The 20468-nt window shown below is 42.5% G+C and overlaps 1 protein-coding gene across 1 annotated transcript in view; it reads right to left on the reverse strand.

Annotated features, from left to right (window-relative positions):
* The window catches only part of DNAJC2 (DnaJ heat shock protein family (Hsp40) member C2), a 155134-nt gene that overhangs the window by 69690 nt on the left and 64976 nt on the right, over positions 1 to 20468 (reverse strand). Inside the window, exons 13-15 of the mRNA XM_053716540.1 lie at positions 2800 to 2990; positions 872 to 972; positions 646 to 756 (exon numbers count right to left, since the gene is read on the reverse strand). Of these exons, the coding sequence (XP_053572515.1) occupies positions 646 to 756; positions 872 to 972; positions 2800 to 2990 (403 nt within the window). The remainder of the gene's footprint in view (positions 1 to 645; positions 757 to 871; positions 973 to 2799; positions 2991 to 20468) is intronic.

The following is a 20468-nucleotide window of genomic DNA, read 5'->3' on the forward strand; positions in this document are numbered from 1 at the left end:
ATACCTCACCCCTCAGATGGCCGAGAACAGCAACATGATCTTAACTACTCCGGCTAAAATCATATAGAAACTCAGGTAGATTCTTCTTCAAATTCTCCCTGAGAAGGAACAACACACTCCGGTGCTGTTTTAAAATAACAAACTTTTGATTGAAGTTATAAAAACTAAGTATAATCACCACAGTCCTCTCACACATCCTATCTATTAGTTGGGTGCAAGAGAATGACTGGGTGTGACGTAGAGGGGAGGAGCTATATAGCAGCTCTGCTGGGTGATCCTCTTGCACTTCCTGTTGGGGAGGAGTTAATATCCCAGAAGTAATGATGACCCGTGGACTGATCACACTTAACAGGAGAAACAACAAATATCACCGTTCTGATTACAGTGCTGTACTATCATCTTTCTGAGGGTACTATGTATAAGCTGTATTATGACAAATATTGCCTAAATGACATCAAATATTGTTGTTTACAATTGGTTCTATTCCCGCTCCAAACTGTCACATTTTAAAAGTGCAAATATTCCAAAATCCAAACCTTTTTCGGTCCCAAGCAGTTTGTATATATATCTACACTATTAAAATACAAAAAACAGTAAAATGAGAAATGGTTGACAGAAAATAAAATTCAGTTAACCGTGACTTACCTTCAAACCGTTCTGAAGGCACAGCATTATCCACTGATGTAGGTACAACCTTGTGCTCTTTCTTAAATTTGTCAAACGCTTTTTTATTTATATCATCTTTTTGTTGAGGATCTTAATTTAAAAGGATAAAAAAAAACTGGTTGAACCACAAAACATAAGTATGTCAAACTACAAATGCAGAGAACGAAATGGAAATATGTCATTTCTAAATTGCTTTGAAACATACCTAATTTCTGGAGAGACTTTGCTTTATTAATAACATCCTTTGCTGTCCTTTTTAATCCCGATGTGGAATGGAGATTCATATAATTAGCAATTACTTCCCATCTATAACAGTTAATGAGACAAAAGCACTTCATTCAGGCAGTCAAGTAAGGTGGATGTTACAGATATTCTAATACAAATGCTTGTTACTACAATGTTATTTAAGGGCCATAATACCCAAATGTTTAAACACTTGAAAGTGATGCAGCATAGCTGTAAAAAGCTGACTAGAAAGTATCACCTGAACATCTCTATGTAAAAAAGAAAGATATTTTACCTCAAAAGTTTCTCAGTAGCCACATCCCATTGTAAAATGACTTCTAAGCAGCGTATCAGTATGTCTGTCCCGGGACAGCGGAAGGAGCGAGCTTACGTGCACTCTCATCTTATTTCCCTATTCAGTTTAAAGGAAGTTTGCTATCAAATCTCATGAGAGTTAAGTGAAATCTCATGGGATCACAGTAAAAGAGTTCATGACCTCAGCACTGCTGATGCCGATTGGCTGCTGTTCATTTCTTAATTTTTTTTTTTTTTTACCTGCAGCTGGGCTGCAGCGGAGTATAACTTTTTACACAGAACTTACTCTGCTGAGCTGAGGAAATTTGAGAGGTAAAATATCTTCCTTTTTTACATAGAGATGCTCAGGTGATATTTCCCTGTCAGCTTTTTACAGTTACAATGCATCAGTTTCAAGTGATTTAGCATATGAGTATTATGTCCCTTTAATCCCTGCAAAGTAGTTAAACACAGTTAAAGGGACATTATACACTTGAATTTTCTTTTGTAGATGATCCATTTATATAGCCCATACAGTTTTTTTTTGTTTTGTTTTAAAAAAAAAAAAATTAAAAAAAAAAATATAGATAGTTTTGCTTATTTTTAAATAACATTGCTCTGATTTTCAGACTCCTAACAAAGCCCCAAAGTTTTAGGAGAATACCGACGTATACCTACTCCAGCTTGCTTCTGCTTTTGTAAAAAGTCTTTTTATATGCAGAGGGAGGGGAGTGCCTGTTTTTCTACTTGCAGTGGGTGTTCTAGTTGCCTTTTTAACAGAGCTAAATTGGGAGCTTCTAAGTAAGTTTTTAAACGGTTTTATACTGGATTTTTATATAAATTATCTGTGCATATAATTCTTTATAGTAGTGTCTATTACATGCAGTTATATGAAAATTGGTCTATACTGTCCCTTTAATGGGACAGTCTAGTAAAAATTAAACCTTCATGATTCCAATAGGGCATGCAATTTTAAACAACTTTCCAATTTACTTTTATCATCCATTTTGCTTTATTCTCTCTGTATTCTTAGTTAAAAGCTAAACCTAGGTAAGCTCATATGCTAATTTCTAAGCTCTTGAAAGCCGCCTCTTATCTCAATGCATTTGACCGTTTTTCACAGCTAGAGGGCGTTAGCTCATGTGTGTCATATAGATAACATTGTGTTCACGCTTGTGAAGTTACTTATAAGAGGGCACTGATTGGCTAAAATGCAAGTCTGTCAAAATAACTGAAATAAGGGGGCAATCTGCAGAAGCTTAGATACAAGGTAATCACAGAGGTAAAAAGTAAATTAATAAAACAGTGTTGGTCATGCAAAACTGGGGTATGGGTAATAAAGGAATTATCTTTTTAAACAATAAAAATTCTGGAGTAGACTGTCCCTTTAAACCAATGCTCAGGAGCCACACTGTGTTGCTGTTTCTAAACAGGACAAGATTGCTCAGAGAATTAGTTTTGAAATAGACAAGAAGCAGGCGGCTGCCAGCCATGTCTGTTTAAGATCAGACTAGCAACAGGAAAAGTCAGTAAATCTGGTAGCCCATGAAGTTCATAACTGCTGCAGTTTTCTAGTCTGGCCCTGAATAGTTAATATTTTCTGCATAATTTTACCTTGCATTAGTTCCAGCAGGAAACAAATTAACAGCTTTTATCAACAGCTGCAAGTCATCTTCTGACCAGGACTTGCTGCTGCCGCCACCACCACCACCTCCGCCAGAGTGATCTGCGCTCCTTGTGGATTGTCGCATGCGAGCCTCCTCCTGCTCCTTTTCTCTTTTAATTTGTGCATTTACTTCTACAATCTAAGAGGATAACACATTTCTTAACTTAAATGCAGAAAACTATTTCCTAAAAGGGACAGTAAACACTTTGAGATTGTAATATAAAATACTTAAAGGGACACCAAACCCAATTTTTTTCTTTAATGATTCAGATAGAGCATGCAATTTAAAATTTTCTTCGTTCTTTTGCCATCTTTATTTGAAAAAGAAGGCATCTAAGCTAAGGAGCCAATTTTTGGTTTAGTACACTGGACAGCACTTGTTTAATGGTGGGTGCATTTAGTCACCAATCAGCCAGCACAACCCAGGTTGTGAACCAAAAATGGGCCGGCTTCTAAACTTACATTCTTGCTTTTCAAATAAAGATAGCAAGAGAATGAATAAAAATTGATAATGGAGTAAATTAGAAAGTTGCTTAAAATTGCATGCTCTATCTGAATGCTCTATCTGAATCATGAAAGAAACATTTTTTGGTTCAGTGTCCCTTTAATTATGAATAGTAATACAAATTTGCAATTATTTATCCTTCCTTATTTTCCATTAAAGGGACATCAAACACTTTAAGATGGTAATTTAAATGATACATTATATATATATATATATATATATATATATATATATATATATATATATATATATAAACACTCTACAATACATTTTTGTTATTTATTTTGTCCCCTTTTCCTGTAAATCCTTTCTGAAATTGTGAGCTTTTCAGTTCCTGTTGGAAATGCAGGACACCGTTATATTCAACACAGCCAATGGCTGCACACTATAGTGACCTATTTATAACTGTCCCTAATTGTCCATAACAGGGAACCTCAGCATCATTATATCTAGCATTTATTTAGTGTTTAATGTCCCTTTAATAATGAGAACTGAAAAATCAGATAGCAGGCTTCACAAACCTAACATATCTCCCTAATTTTCAGTCTCTTCTGATGAAACCAAAGAATGGAAATTTTGTTAACACAATGATAGGGGCAGAACCTGGGGTTAAATACAGAAGAGGACATAGGGGACAGAAATTAACAATGGCACTATAGTAGGCAATCCCCACTTGTGATAGCAACTATAGAGTAGTGTAAGGCAATCTCGGATATATACCCTACCTACTGGTCTACTATAATATATATAGTGGGGTGGTGCTATTGCATGAAAACAACAAAGTATCAATTGTGGAAATATAGGAGAGTTCCCACAGAACAGCATGCAAAATTAAGCACTCTTATGTCCAGACTCAAAGGCGGTAAAGTCCGGGTTTGAGATAAAAACAATGCTTACCTGATAAATGTATTTCTTTCTTGACACGGTGAGTCCACGGATCATCTAATTACTATTGGGAGTATCACTCCTGCCCAGCAGGAGGCGGCAAAGAACACCACAGCAAAGCTGTTAAATATCAACTCCCTTCCCTCCAACCCCAGTCATTCGACCGAAGTAAAAGGAGACAAAGGAAGTAACAAGGTGCAGAGGTGCCTGAGGTTTATAACACGAAAAAACTGTCTAAAGAAAAGAGGGCGGGCCGTGGACTCACCGTGTCAAGAAATAAATAAATTTATCAGGTAAGCATAAATTTTGTTTTCTTTCTAATGACACGTTGAGTCCACGGATCATCTTAATTACTATTGGGAATCAATACCCAAGCTAGAGGACACAGATAATAAGGGAGGGACAAGACAGAGAACCTAAACGGAAGGCACCACTACTTGATGAACCTTTCTCCCAAAAGAAGCCTCAGCCGAGGCAAAAGTATCAAATTTATAGAATTTGGAAAAATTGTGTAGAGAGGACCAAGTTGCAGCCTTGCAAATCTGTTCCACAGAAGCGTCATTTAACAGCCCTCGTAAAATGAGCTATGACTCTTTCAGGAGGCTGCTGTCCAGCAGTTTCATAGGCTAAACGAATTATACTCTTCAGCCACAAAGAAAGAAGTAGCTGTAGCTTTCTGACCCTTACGTTTCCCAGAGAAAACAACAAACAGAGCCGAAGACAGGCAAAATTCCTTAGTTGCCTGTAAGTAGTATTTCATCGCATGCACCACATCTAGGTTGTGCAGCAGACACTCCTTAAGAAGAAGGGTTAGAGCACAAAGAAGGAACCACGATCTCTTGATTAATGTTCCTACCTGAAACCACCTTAGGAAGGAACCCCAACTTAGTACGCAGAACTACCTTATCAGAATGAAAAATAAGATAAGGGGAATCACACTGCAATGCCGAGAGTTCTGAGACTCTGCGGGTAGAAGAAATTGCAACAAGAAAAAAAAAAAACTTTCCAATATAATAACTTAATATCTAAGGAATTCATAGGCTCAAACGGAGCCTGTTGAAGAACCTTAAGAACAAGGTTAAGAATCCAGGGAGGCGTGGCAAAAAGGCTTGACCAAGGCCTGGCAAAAAGATTGCACGTCTGGTACATCCGTCAGACGTTTATGCAACAAAATAGACAAGGCAGATATTTGACCCTTCAAAGAACTCGCAGATAAACCCTTCTCCAGACCCTTCTGGAGAAAGGACAAAATTCTAGGGATCCTTACTCTACTCCAAGAGTAGCCTCTGGATTCACACCAATGCAGATATTTAAGCCATATCTTATGGTAAATCTTTCTAGTCACAGTCTTGTGAGCCTGAATCATAGTCTCAATGACCGACTCAGAAAAAGCAAGCTTAGATTAAATTAAGCGTTCAATCTCCAAGCAGTCAGCTTCAGAGAAACTAGATTTGGGTGAAGGAAGGGTCCTTGAAGTAGAAGGTCCTTCCTCAATGGAAGTCTCCAAAGTGGAAGAGATGACATCTCCACTAGGTCTGTATACCAGATCCTGCGAGGCAACGCCGGTGCGATGAGGATCACCGACGCCCTCTCCTGTTTGATTCAAGCAATGACCCGTGGAAGGAGAGAGAACGGAGCAAATAGGTATGCTAGACTGAAATTCCAAGGGACCGCCAGAGCATCTATCAGTACCGCCTGAGGATCCCTCAACCTCGAACCGTATCTCGGGAGCTTGGCATTCTGACGAGATGCCCTGAGTTCCAGATCCAGATGTCCCCATTTGAGAACCAATTTGGCAAACACCTCCGGATGAAGTTCCCACTCCTCCGGGTGAAAGGTCTGTCTGCTCAGAAAATCCGCTTCCCAATTGTCCACTCCTGGAATGTGGATTGCAGATAGAAAGCAGTTGTGGGTCTCCGCCCATTGCATAATCTTGGCTGCCTCTGTCATGGCCAAGGAACTCAGAGTTCCTCCCTGATGGTTGATGTAAGCCACTGACGTTACGTTGTCCGATTGAAGCCTGATAAAGCGGGCTGAAGCTGAGGCCAGGCAAGGCGAGCATTGAAGATTGCCCTTAGCTCTAGAATGTTTATCGGGAGAACAGACTCCTCCCGAGACCATGTCCCCTGAGCCTTTAGTGAACCCCAGACTGCTCCCCATCCCAGCAGGCTGGCGTCCGTTGTCACAATCACCCAGATGGGTCTGTGGAAGCAGGTTCCCTGGGAGAGATGCTCCTGAGACAACCACCAAAGAAGAGAATCTCTTGTCTCTTGACAGATCCGCATAATCCCCGTTCCATTGACTGAGCATGCATAACTGCAGGGGTCTGAGGTGGAAACGGGCAAACGGAATGATGTCCATGGCAGCTACCATCAGACCAATTACCTCAATACATTAAGCCACTGACGGCTGAGGAGAGGACTGAAGTGCCACACAAGAATCAAAGATCTTTCATTTTCTGACCTCTGTCAGAAATATTTTCATCGATAGGAAATCTATTATGGTTCACAAGAAAACTACCCTTGTAGCTGGAATTAAGGAACACTTTCACAGATTCACCTTCCATCCGTGAGAGCGCATGAAGGATAACATCTCCGTTTGGGAGTTCGCTTGTTGAAAGGATGGCGCCTGAACCAGAATGTCGTCCAGATAAGGCGCCACTGCAGTGCCCCGCAACCGGAGCACCGCCAACAGGGATCCCAGGACTTTTGAAAAAATTCTGGGAGCTGTGGCAAGGCCGAGTGGAAGAGCCACAAACTGGAAGTGTTTGTCTAGAAAAGTGAACCTCAGAAACTTGTGATGATCCCTGTGAATGGGAACATGCAGGTACGCATCCTTTAAGTCTACTGTTGTCATGAATTTACCCTCTTGAACCAAGGGAAGAATGGAACAAATAGTTTCCATCTTGAAGGACAGTACTATGAGGACCTTTAGACTTTTGAGATCTAGAATTGGCCTGAAATTTCCCTCTTTTTTGGGAACCACGAACAGATTGGAGTAAAATCCCAGACCCTGTTCCTGCCTTGGAACAGGAACCATCACTCCCAGGTCGGAAAGGTCCCGAACACAGTGTAAGAACACCTCTCTTTTTATCTGGACTGCAGATAATCTTGAGAGCAGAAACCTGCCCCTGGGAGGAAAGGTCTTGAACTCTAGTTTGTATCCCTGGGACACGATGTCCACCGCCCAGGGATCCTGAACATCCCAAACCCAAGCGAAGAAGGAAAGTCTGCCCCCCACAAGATCCGGTTCCCGGATCGGGGGCAGACCCTTCATGCTGAGTCAGTAGCGGGCTTCTTAGATTGCTCTCCCTTGTTCTATGACTGGTTGGACCTCCAGGAAGGCTTGGACTGTTCCTGCTTTGTAGAGGGAGAGGGAGGTTTACCCTTGAAATTTCGAAAGGAACGAAAATTACTCCGATGTCCCTTCTGCTTATTCCTCTTATCCTGAGGGAGGAAATGACCCTTTCCTCCCGTAATGTCGGAAATAATTTCAGCCAAGCCCGGTCCAAACAAGGTCTTACCCTTGAAGGGAAACGCCAAAAGCTTAGACGAAACATCTGCAGACCAGGATTTCAACCATAAGGCTCTTCGGGCCAGTACGGCAAACCCAGAAATCTTTGCTCCCAGCTTAATAACCTGTAAAGAAGCATTCATAATAAAGGAATTTGCCAACTTAAGAGCCTTGATCCTATCCTGAATCTCGTCAAGGGGAGTGTCTGTCTGAATAGAATCAGACAATGCATCAAACCAGTATACTGCCGCACTAGTGACAGTAGCAATACACACCGCAGGTTGAGTAATCCCTCCAACTTCTTATCCAAAGGATCCTTAAAGGAACCACTATCATCTATGGGAATAGTGGTTCTCATAGCTAGGGTGGAAATTGCCCCTTCCACCTTGGGGACTGTCTGCAAAGACTTCTTGATAGAATCAGCAATAGGAAACATTTTTTTAAAGATAGGGGATGGAGAAAAAGGAATACCTGGTCTCTCCCATTCCTTAGCAATAATCTCTGTAGCCCGATCTGGTACAGGGAAAACTTTTACCATGGAAGGTACATCAAAATACTTGTTCAACTTGCTAGACTTCTTAGGATTGACAACGACCGTGGTGTCGGAGTCGTTCAAGGTAGCCAAAACCTCCTTAAGCAACAAACTAAGGTGTTCTAGCTTAAACCTGAAAGATACAACTTCAGTATCAGAAGAAGGAATTACACTGTCTGAATCTGAAATTTCCCCCTCAGATGCTACCGAAGTATCCTCTTCCACCGACTTCTGGGAGGGAACATTCGGAATAGCCACTAGTGCGTCAGACACCTTACTCACTGACTCTTTACATTTCCTCTTGCGCTTTCCCTGCAGCATGGGAAAAGTAGACAGCGCATCAGATACCGCAGACAACATGAGGGTAGCGATGTCTTGAAACGTAACTCCAGACGGAGCTAGAGAGGAAACGCAGGGCACTGCATGTGTGGACGATAAAATCTGGGACCCTTGAGGAGAAAGCTGCAGCATATCTTGAACATTTTCAGTAGACTCCTGAACAGCATCCGTCCAAGACAATGATGGCTCAGAATCAAAAAGTCTATCCCTGTAATTTAATGTTCTCTCAATACATGAGGAACAGAAAGGGATTGGCGTTTCAACATTAGCATCAAAACATAAAGTACAAGTAACATTTTGATAACAAATACCAAAGTATCACAAAGGAAAATGAAATGGAATAAATGTGATCAAAAGAAAAAAGCCCCAAAAAAAAAGGAGTGAATAAATATACGTGGTGCCCCTCACGTATAATCAACCTAAATAAATAAAGTTCGTATAAGGATATATGTACTTTTCCCGGCACTCTTCAATCTTCTGTGTGGTCTCTCTTGATCCTCATAAAAAAGAAGAAATATGCCACATAGCGTAATTCTGTAATATTGTTGCAATAAGAAACTTGTGTCTGTGCAAATGGTTACTCACATGCGGTAGAGCTATAACCTAGCTCAGGTAGAAGCGCACACCCTCTTTTATACTGTTGGGTAAAACAGATTCTTGTTCTTGTCGTTCAGATAAATGAATTTATTAAAACATCATAAAATATATATATAAAATAGCGTCACCAGACCTGCTAACAACACCTTTTATAATAAGTATAGGCAATACAGTGTAGTAATTGCTCAATATGAGCTTAACATTTTGCAAAGCCTCCTGGTCCATCTTTACCCAGAATTAAAAATAAAAGTACTTAATTTTTAATCAAAAGTTGACACAAAAAAAAAAAAGGAAAGCTGCTTTATTTTCACAGCAAAACACCCCGGACAGCCTCTACACCTCAGCTTAGCTCTTGCTGAGGTGCCTACCTGCCCAGCTGGAAAACCAGAGCCAATAGCTATCAGATGGATTCCAGACTCAATCCGGAGCGTTGTACCCAAGGTCCGTTGAGCGTAGCACACAAGACTGGAACCGCAGTAAAATCTCTCCCCTCCGGAACACAGGAAGTGAAGAGTGCGCAATCAAAAATTTTAGCGCATCAGCTAGCCCCGCCTATCGTGGGCGTAAGAGAATTAACTTCCCGGTCGGCATGATTACACTGAGGTAAAAAACCGCCGGGAGCAAGTAAAAACACACCACCTTTAAATTGAGCCTATCTCCTCGTCCCCAGTGCCTGCACCACTGCCTTAGATAAGCCCATTAACTTCCTAGAGGCCATATATTAGTGAAATAAAAGAGTAAAGTGCCATCTTTTTCCTGTATACAGCTCAGAAAAATAAAAATAGCACTTACCTCAATGAATTCTGCCAGGCAGCAAGGCAGCTCACTAGGTTTGAGTTCCCTCACATGGACCAGTGGAAGAAATACAAAGACCGAGTAATCTTACTCAGGGTTTCAATGTTAGAGCAGCATTAACTACATGGGAGGCGCAGTGAGGATTGTACCCCACAAGTTCCCATTGCTTAAAAGCCACCACTGTTCTACTGAAGAGACTGACATGGACTACGGCTACACCTCAGGAGAAAAGCAGGACAAGCTTGCACTGCTGAAAAAAACTAAATTTATGCTTACCTGATACATTTATTTATTTATTTCTTGACATGATAAGTCCACGGATCATCATTAATTACTGTTGGGAATATCACTCCTGCCCAGCAGGAGGCGGCAAAGAGCACCACAGCAAAGCTGTTAAATATCACCTCCCTTCTATCCCACTCCCTTCTATCGACCGAAGTAAAGGAGAGAAAGGAAGCAACAAGGTGCAGAGGTGTCTGAAGTTTATAAAATACTAACAACCTGTCTAAATAACAGGGCGGGCTGTGGACTCATCGTGTCAAGAAATAAATAAATTTATCAGGTAAGCATAAATTTTGTTTTCTTTCTAATGACACAAGTACACGGATCATCATTAATTACTGTTGGGAATCAATACCCAAGCTAGAGTACACAGATGATAAGGGAGGGACAAGACAGGAAACCTAAACGGAAGGCACCACTGCTTGAAGAACCTTTCTCCCAAAAACAACCTCAGCCGAGGCTAAAAACATAATTTATGCTTACCTGATAAATTCCTTTCTTCTGTTGTGTGATCAGTCCACGGGTCATCATTACTTCTGGGATATAACTCCTCCCCAACAGGAAATGCAAGAGGATTCACCCAGCAGAGCTGCATATAGCTCCTCCCCTCTACGTCAGTCCCAGTCATTCGACCAAGAATCAACGAGAAAGGAGTAACCAAGGGTGAAGTGGTGACTGGAGTATAATTTAAAAGATATTTACCTGCCTTAAAACAGGACGGGCCGTGGACTGATCACACAACAGAAGAAAGGAATTTATCAGGTAAGCATAAATTATGTTTTCTTCTGTTATGTGTGATCAGTCCACGGGTCATCATTACTTCTGGGATACCAATACCAAAGCAAAAGTACACGGATGACGGGAGGGATAGGCAGGCTCATTATACAGAAGGAACCACTGCCTGAAGAACCTTTCTCCCAAAAATAGCCTCCGAAGAAGCAAAAGTGTCAAATTTGTAAAATTTGGAAAAAGTATGAAGCGAAGACCAAGTTGCAGCCTTGCAAATCTGTTCAACAGAGGCCTCATTCTTAAAGGCCCAAGTGGAAGCCACAGCTCTAGTGGAGTGAGCTGTAATTCTTTCAGGAGGCTGCTGTCCAGCAGTCTCATAGGCTAAACGTATTATGCTACGAAGCCAAAAAGAGAGAGAGGTAGCAGAAGCTTTTTGACCTCTCCTCTGTCCAGAATAAACGACAAACAGGGAAGAAGTTTGGCGAAAATCTTTAGTTGCCTGCAAGTAGAACTTGAGGGCACGAACTACATCCAGATTGTGTAGAAGACGTTCCTTCTTTGAAGAAGGATTTGGACACAAGGATGGAACAACAATCTCTTGATTGATATTCCTGTTAGTGACTACCTTAGGTAAGAACCCAGGTTTAGTACGCAGAACTACCTTGTCTGAGTGAAAAATCAGATAAGGAGAATCACAATGTAAGGCTGATAACTCAGAGACTCTTCGAGCCGAGGAAATAGCCATTAAAAACAGAACTTTCCAAGATAACAATTTTATATCAATGGAATGAAGGGGTTCAAACGGAACACCCTGTAAAACGTTAAGAACTAAGTTTAAACTCCATGGCGGAGCAACAGCTTTAAACACAGGCTTGATCCTAGCTAAAGCCTGACAAAAGGCCTGGACGTCTGGATTTTCTGACAGACGCCTGTGTAACAAGATGGACAGAGCTGAAATCTGTCCCTTTAATGAACTAGCTGATAAACCCTTTTCTAAACCTTCTTGTAGAAAGGACAATATCCTAGCGATCCTAACCTTACTCCAGGAGTAACCTTTGGATTCGCACCAGTATAGGTATTTACGCCATATTTTATGGTAAATCCTTCTGGTAACAGGCTTCCTAGCCTGTATCAGGGTATCAATAACCGACTCAGAAAAACCACGTTTTGATAAAATCAAGCGTTCAATTTCCAAGCAGTCAGCTTCAGAGAAGTTAGATTTTGATGTTTGAATGGACCCTGTATCAGAAGGTCCTGTCTTAGAGGTAGAGACCAAGGCGGACAGGATGACATGTCCACTAGATCTGCATACCAAGTCCTGCGTGGCCATGCAGGCGCTATTAGAATCACTGATGCTCTCTCCTGTTTGATTTTGGCAATCAATCGAGGAAGCAGCGGGAAGGGTGGAAACACATAAGCCATCCCGAAGTTCCAAGGTGCTGTCAAAGCATCTATCAGAACCGCTCCCGGCTCCCTGGATCTGGACCCGTAGAGAGGAAGTTTGGCGTTCTGGCGAGACGCCATGAGATCTATCTCTGGTTTGCCCCAACGTCGAAGTATTTGGGCAAAGACCTCCGGATGAAGTTCCCACTCCCCCGGATGAAAAGTCTGGCGACTCAAGAAATCCGCCTCCCAGTTCTCCACTCCCGGGATGTGGATTGCTGACAGGTGGCAAGAGTGAGACTCTGCCCAGCGAATTATCTTTGATACTTCCATCATTGCTAGGGAGCTTCTTGTCCCTCCCTGATGGTTGATGTAAGCTACAGTCGTGATGTTGTCCGACTGAAACTTGATGAACCCCCGAGTTGTTAATTGGGGCCAAGCCAGAAGGGCATTGAGAACTGCTCTCAATTCCAGGATGTTTATTGGAAGGAGACTCTCCTCCTGATTCCATAGTCCCTGAGCCTTCAGAGAATTCCAGACAGCGCCCCAACCTAGTAGGCTGGCGTCTGTTGTTACAATTGTCCAGTCTGGCCTGCTGAATGGCATCCCCCTGGACAGGTGTGGCCGATAAAGCCACCATAGAAGAGAATTTCTGGTCTCTTGATTCAGATTCAGAGTAGGGGACAAATCTGAGTAATCCCCATTCCACTGACTTAGCATGCACAATTGCAGCGGTCTGAGGTGTAGGCGTGCAAAAGGTACTATGTCCATTGCCGCTACCATTAAGCCGATCACCTCCATGCATTGAGCTACTGACGGGTGTTGAATGGAATGAAGGACACGGCATGCATTTTGAAGCTTTGTTAACCTGTCTTCTGTCAGGTAAATCTTCATTTCTACAGAATCTATAAGAGTCCCCAAGAATGGAACTCTTGTGAGAGGAAAAAGAGAACTCTTCTTTTCGTTCACTTTCCATCCATGCGACCTTAGAAATGCCAGAACTAACTCTGTATGAGACTTGGCAGTTTGAAAGCTTGAAGCTTGTATTAGAATGTCGTCTAGGTACGGAGCTACCGAAATCCCTCGCGGTCTTAGTACCGCCAGAAGGGCACCCAGAACCTTTGTGAAGATTCTTGGAGCCGTAGCCAATCCGAATGGAAGAGCTACAAACTGGTAGTGCCTGTCTAAGAAGGCAAACCTTAGATACCGGTGATGATCTTTGTGAATCGGTATGTGAAGGTAAGCATCTTTTAAATCCACTGTGGTCATGTACTGACCCTTTTGGATCATGGGTAAGATTGTCCGAATAGTTTCCATTTTGAACGATGGAACTCTTAGGAATTTGTTTAGAATCTTTAAATCTAAGATTGGCCTGAAAGTTCCCTCTTTTTTGGGAACCACAAACAGGTTTGAGTAGAACCCTTGTCCTTGTTCCGACCGCGGAACCGGATGGATCACTCCCATTAATAACAGATCTTGTACACAGCGTAGAAACGCTTCTTTCTTTATCTGGTTTGTTGACAACCTTGACAGATGAAATCTCCCTCTTGGGGGAGATAATTTGAAGTCTAGAAGGTATCCCTGAGATATGATCTCTAGCGCCCAGGGATCCTGAACATCTCTTGCCCAGGCCTGGGCGAAGAGAGAAAGTCTGCCCCCCACTAGATCCGGTCCCGGATCGGGGGCTCTCGGTTCATGCTGTCTTTGGGGCAGCAGCAGGTTTCCTGGCCTGCTTGCTCTTGTTCCAGGACTGGTTAGGCTTCCAGCCTTGCCTGTAACGAGCAACAGCTCCCTCCTGTTTTGGTGCAGTGGAGGTTGATGCTGCTCCTGTTTTGAAATTCCGAAAGGGACGAAAATTAGACTGTCTAGCCTTAGCTTTGGCTTTGTCTTGAGGTAGGGCGTGGCCCTTACCTCCTGTAATGTCAGCGATAATTTCTTTCAAACCGGGCCCAAATAAAGACTGCCCCTTGAAAGGTATATTAAGTAATTTGGACTTAGAAGTAACATCAGCTGACCAGGATTTTAGCCACAGCGCCCTACGTGCCTGTATGGCGAATCCTGAGTTCTTAGCCGTAAGTTTGGTTAAATGTACTACGGCCTCCGAAATGAATGAATTAGCTAGTTTAAGGACTCTAAGCCTGTCCGTAATGTCGTCTAGCGTAGATGAACTAAGGTTCTCTTCCAGAGACTCAATCCAAAATGCTGCCGCAGCCGTAATCGGCGCGATACATGCAAGGGGTTGCAATATAAAACCTTGTTGAACAAACATTTTCTTAAGGTAACCCTCTAATTTTTTATCCATTGGATCTGAAAAAGCACAGCTATCCTCCACCGGGATAGTGGTACGCTTAGCTAAAGTAGAAACTGCTCCCTCCACCTTAGGGACCGTTTGCCATAAGTCCCGAGTGGTGGTGTCTATTGGAAACATCTTTCTAAATATTGGAGGGGGTGAGAACGGCACACCGGGTCTATCCCACTCCTTAGTAACAATTTCAGTTAGTCTCTTAGGTATAGGAAAAACGTCAGTACTCGCCGGTACCGCAAAGTATTTATCCAACCTACACAGTTTCTCTGGTATTGCAACGGTGTTACAATCATTGAGAGCTGCTAAGACCTCCCCTAGTAATACACGGAGGTTCTCCAATTTAAATTTAAAATTTGAAATATCTGAATCCAATCTGTTTGGATCAGAACCGTCACCTACAGAATGAAGCTCTCCGTCCTCATGCTCTGCAAGCTGTGACGCAGTATCAGACATGGCCCTAGTATTGTCAGCGCACTCTGTTCTCACCCCAGAGTGATCACGCTTGCCTCTTAGTTCTGGTAATTTAGACAAAACTTCAGTCATAACAGTAGCCATATCTTGTAATGTTATCTGTAATGGCCGCCCAGATGTACTAGGCGCCATAATATCACGCACCTCCCGGGCGGGAGATGCAGGTACTGCCGCGTGAGGCGAGTTAGTCGGCATAACTCTCCCCTCGCTGTTTGGTGAAATTTGTTCAAATTGTACAGATTGACTTTTATTTAAAGTAGCATCAATACAGTTAGTACATAAATTTCTATTGGGCTCCACCTTGGCATTGGAACAAATGACACAGATATCTTCCTCTGAGTCAGACATGTTTAACACACTAGCAATAAACTTGCAACTTGGTTATAATCTTTTTTAGCAAAAACGTACTGTGCCTCAAAGAGGTACTAAACGATTAAATGACAGTTGAAATAATGAACTGAAAAACAGTTATAGCATCAAACTTTAAAACAACACAACTTTTAGCAAAGGTTTGTTCCCATTAGAAAAATAACAATAATTAAATTTGACATAAAAATTACAGAGCAACGTTTTTATTCACAGTCAATATAAAATTCTCACAGCTCTGCTGAGAGAATCTACCTCCCTCCAAAGAAGTTTGAAGACCCCTGAGATCTGTCAGAGATGAACCGGATCATGCAGGAAATATAAGAGTAACTGACTGGAATTTTTTGATGCGTAGCAAAGAGCGCCAAAAACGGCCCCTCCCCCTCACACACAGCAGTGAAGAGAAACGAAACTGTCACAATTAAAACCAAACAACTGCCAAGTGGAAAATAATGCCCAAATATTTATTCACTCAGTACCTCAGAAATGTAAACGATTCTACATTCCAGCAAAAACGTTTAACATGATAAATACTTATTAAAAGGATTAGTGACTTTTAACAGAGTAGTTCCGGTGAAATACCATCCCCAGAATACTGAAGTGTATACATACATGTCATTATAACGGTATGGCAGGATTTTCTCATCAATTCCATTCAGAAAATAAAAACTGCTACATACCTCAATGCAGATTCATCTGCCCGCTGTCCCCTGATCTGAAGCTTTTACCTCCCTCAGATGGCCGAGAACAGCAATATGATCTTAACTACTCCGGTTAAAATCATAGTAAAAAACTCTGGTAGATTCTTCCTCAAACTCTGCCAGAGAAGTAATAACACGCTCCGGTGCTATTGTAAAATAACAAACTTTTGATTGAAGTCATAAAAACTAAGTATAATCACCATAGTCCTCTCACACATCCTATCTAGTCGTTGGGTGCAAGAGAATGACTGGGACTGACGTAGAGGGGAGGAGCTATATGCAGCTCTGCTGGGTGAATCCTCTTGCATTTCCTGTTGGGGAGGAGTTATATCCCAGAAGTAATGATGACCCGTGGACTGATCACACATAACAGAAGAAAAGTCAAATTTATAGAAATCTGAAAAAGAGTGAAGATAGGACCAAGTTGCAGCCTTACAAAACTGTTCCATAAGGCTTCATTTTGAATGCCCAGGAAGAGGAAACAACCCTCATAGAAAGAGCCGTTACTCCCTCGGGAGGCTGCTGTCCAGCAGTTTCATAGGCAAAGCAAATGATACTCTTCAGCCACAAAGAAAGAGAAGTAGTCGTAGCTTTCTGTCCCGTACGTTAAACAGAAGACTGACGAAAATCCTTAGTCGCCTGTGAATAGAATTTTAGTGCACGAACCACGTCCAGATTGTGTAGAAGCCGTTCCTCCTGAGAAGGAGTAGGACACAAGGAAGGAACAACAATCTCCTGATTAATGTTCTGGTCTGAAACTACTTTAGGGAGAAACCCTAATTTAGTACGTAAAAAGGAGACTCATACTGCAATACCGAGAGCTCTGAAAATCTACGAACAGATGAAAGAGCGACAAGAAACAAAACTTTCCAAGATAATAACTTAATATCTAAGGAATGCATCGGCTCAAACAGAGCCCCTTTAAGAACTAAATTAAGACTCCAAGAAGGAGTAACTGGTTTGAATACAGGCCTGATCCTAAGGCCTGACAAAACTATTGTACGTCTGGGAAGTCCGCCAGACGTTTATGTAACAAAATAGACAAGGCAGATATTTGACCCTTTAGGGAACTTGCCAATAATTCCTTCTTTAAACTTCTTGGAGAAAGGACAGAATTCTAGGAACCCGAACTCTACTCAAAGAGTAGCCCTTGGATTCACACCAGGATATTTACGCCGTATCTTATGGTAAATATTCCTAGTCACAGGTTTACGAGCCTGAATCATGGTCTCAATGACCAATTCCGAAAATAAACGCTTGGATAAAATAAAGCGTTCAATCTTGAAGCAGTCAGCTTCAGAGAAAGTATATTTGAATGAAAGAAGGGTCCTTGAATTAGAAGGTCCTTCCTCAAAGGAAGTCTCCAAGGTGGAAGAGATGACATGTCCACCAGGTCTGCATACCAAATCCTGCGAGGCCACGCCTAGGTAAGGAGGATCACTGACGCCCTCTCCTGCTTGATTCGAGCAATGACCCGAGGTAGAAGAGCAAACAGAGGAAATAGGTATGCGAGACTGAAATTCCAAGGTACCGTCAGAGCGTATATCAGTACAGCCTGAGGGTTCCTTGAGCTTGACCGGTACCACGGAAGTTTGGCATTCTGCCAAGAAGCCATGAGATCCAATTCCGACTGACCCCATTTGAGAATCAGGCTGGAAAACACTTCCGGATGGAGTTCCCACTCCCCTGGGTGAAAGGTCTGCCTGTTTAGGAAGTCTGCCTCCCAGATGTCCACTCCTGGAATGTGGATCGCCAATAGACAGCAATTGTGAGTCTCCGCCCACTGAATGATCTTAGCTACCTCTGTCATGGCCAAGGAACTCTGAGTTCCTCCCTGACGGGTGGAGTAAGCCACTGAAGTTATATTATCCGACTGGAACCTGATGAACCGGGCCGAAGCTAACCGAGGCCAGGCCAGGAGAGCATTGAAGATTGCTCTCAATTCTAGAATGTTTCTGGGTAGAACAGACTCCAACCGAGTCCATGTTCCCTGAGCCTTTAGAGAGCCCCAAACTGCTCCCCATCCCAGAAGGCTGGCATCTGTTGTCACAATCACCCAAGAAGATCTGCAAAAGCAGGTTCCCTGGGAGAGGTGATCCTGAGACAACCACTAAAGTAGAGATCCTTTGTCTCCTGCTCCAGCTGTAATAGCGGAGACAGATCCGCATAATCTCCGTTCCACTGCCTGAGCATGATTAACTGCAGAAGTCTAAGGTGGAAATGATGTCCATTGTCGCTACCATCAGCCCAATTACCTCCATACACTGAGCCACTGATGACCGAGGAGAGGACTGATGTGCTAGGCAAGAATTTAAAAAAAAAAAAAAAAATTCCTGACTTGTGTCAGAAAAATTTATTGATAAGGAGTCTATTATGGACCCTAAAAAAAAAAAACTACCCTTGTAGTTAGAACTAAGGAACTCTTTTCCAAATTTCCCTTCCATCCGAGAGATGAAAAAATTCTGGGAGCTGTGGCAAGGCCGAATGGAAGAGCCCCGAGCTGGAAGTGTTTGTCTAGAAAGGCAAACCTTAGAAAATTGTGATGGTCCTTGTGGGTGGGAACCTGCAATTAAGCGTCCTTTAATCTACTGTGGTCATATTAACTGACCCTCTTGGACCCAAGGAAGAATGGAACGAATAGTCTCCATCTTGAAGGACAGCACTCTGAGAAACTTGATTAGACTCATGAGTAAAATTGGTCTGACGGTTCCCTCCTTCTTGGGAATCACGAACAGATTGGAATCTGGAATCCCAGACCTCGTTTCTGCTTTGGAACAGAAACCATCACACCCACGTCGGAGAGGTTCCGAACAAGTGTAAGAACGCATCTCTTTTTGTCTGGTCTGAAGAAAATCTAGAAGGCAGAACCTACCCCTGGGAGGAAATATCTTAAACGCCAGTTTGTATCTCAAAACCAAGCTTGAACGAAGAAGGAAAACCTGCCCCCCACAAGATCCGATCCCGGATCGGAGGCAGGCTCTTCATGCTGTCTTTGATTCAACAGCAGGCTTTTTGGATTGCTTTTCCCTATTCCAAGACTGATTGGGTCTCCAGGAAGGCTTGGACTGCTCACGCGTTGAAGGATTTTCCTTGAAAATTCGAAAGGAACGAAAATCAGTCTGACGTCCTTTTTATTTCTCTTATCCTGAGGAAGGGAATATCCCTTACCTCCCGTAATATCAGAGTTATATCCGTCAAACCAGGTCCAAACAAGGTCTTTCCCTTGTAAGGAATTGCCAAAAGTTTAGACTTAGATGAGACATCCGCAGACCAGGATTTTAACCATATCGCTCAACGGGCCAACATAGAAAGCCTGAAATCTTAGCTCCCCGTAATAACCTGAAGGGAAGCATCTGTAATAAAGTTGGTTAACCTCAAGGCCCTTATCCAATCCTGGATTACTTCGAGGGGAGTGTCTGTCCGATAGAAACAGACAATACATCAAACCAGTATGCTGCCGCACTAGTGACGTTAACAACTATCCTCTATGGGAATAGTAGTCCTCTGACTGGTGTGGAAATTGCCCCTTCCACCTAGGGAACCGTCAGCCAAGACTCCTTAATAGAGTCTGCTATAGAAAACATCCTTTTAAAATTAGGAGATGGAGAAAAAGGGATACCTGGTTTCTCCCATTCCTTAGCCATAATCTCTGTAGCCCTGTCTGGTGCAGGAAATACTTCGACCATGGAGGGCACGTCAAAATACTTGTTTAGCTTTACTGTACTTTGTAGGATTGACTACACCAGTAGTGACGGAGTCGTCCAGGGTAGCTAAAACCTGGAGGAAACAACCTCAGTATCAGATAAAGGCATTACACTGTCCGAGTCTGAAATTTCCCCCTCAGATACTACCGAAGTATCTTCCTCAGGCTTCTGGGAAGAAAAATTCGGAATAGCCACTACTGTATTAGCAACCTTTATTTGCAAGGTAACTCCAGGTGGAGTTTGAGAGGAAGCGCAGGGCACTGCATGTGTGGGCGATAACATTTGGGACACTTGAGGAGACAGTTGCGGCATATATTGAACATTGTCAGATTCCTGAACAGCATCCGCCTTAGAAGGAGTTGGCTCAGAAAAAAGTCTATCCCTATAATTTAAAATTCTCTCAACACATGAGGAACAGAAAGGGATTGGGAACCACATTGGCATCAAAAATATAAGGAACAAGTGACACTTTGCAGGGCCTCTTGGTCCATTCTGACTCACAATGAATGA

The sequence above is a fragment of the Bombina bombina genome, chromosome 6 (assembly GCF_027579735.1).
Source record: "Bombina bombina isolate aBomBom1 chromosome 6, aBomBom1.pri, whole genome shotgun sequence".
NCBI lineage: Eukaryota > Metazoa > Chordata > Amphibia > Anura > Bombinatoridae > Bombina > Bombina bombina.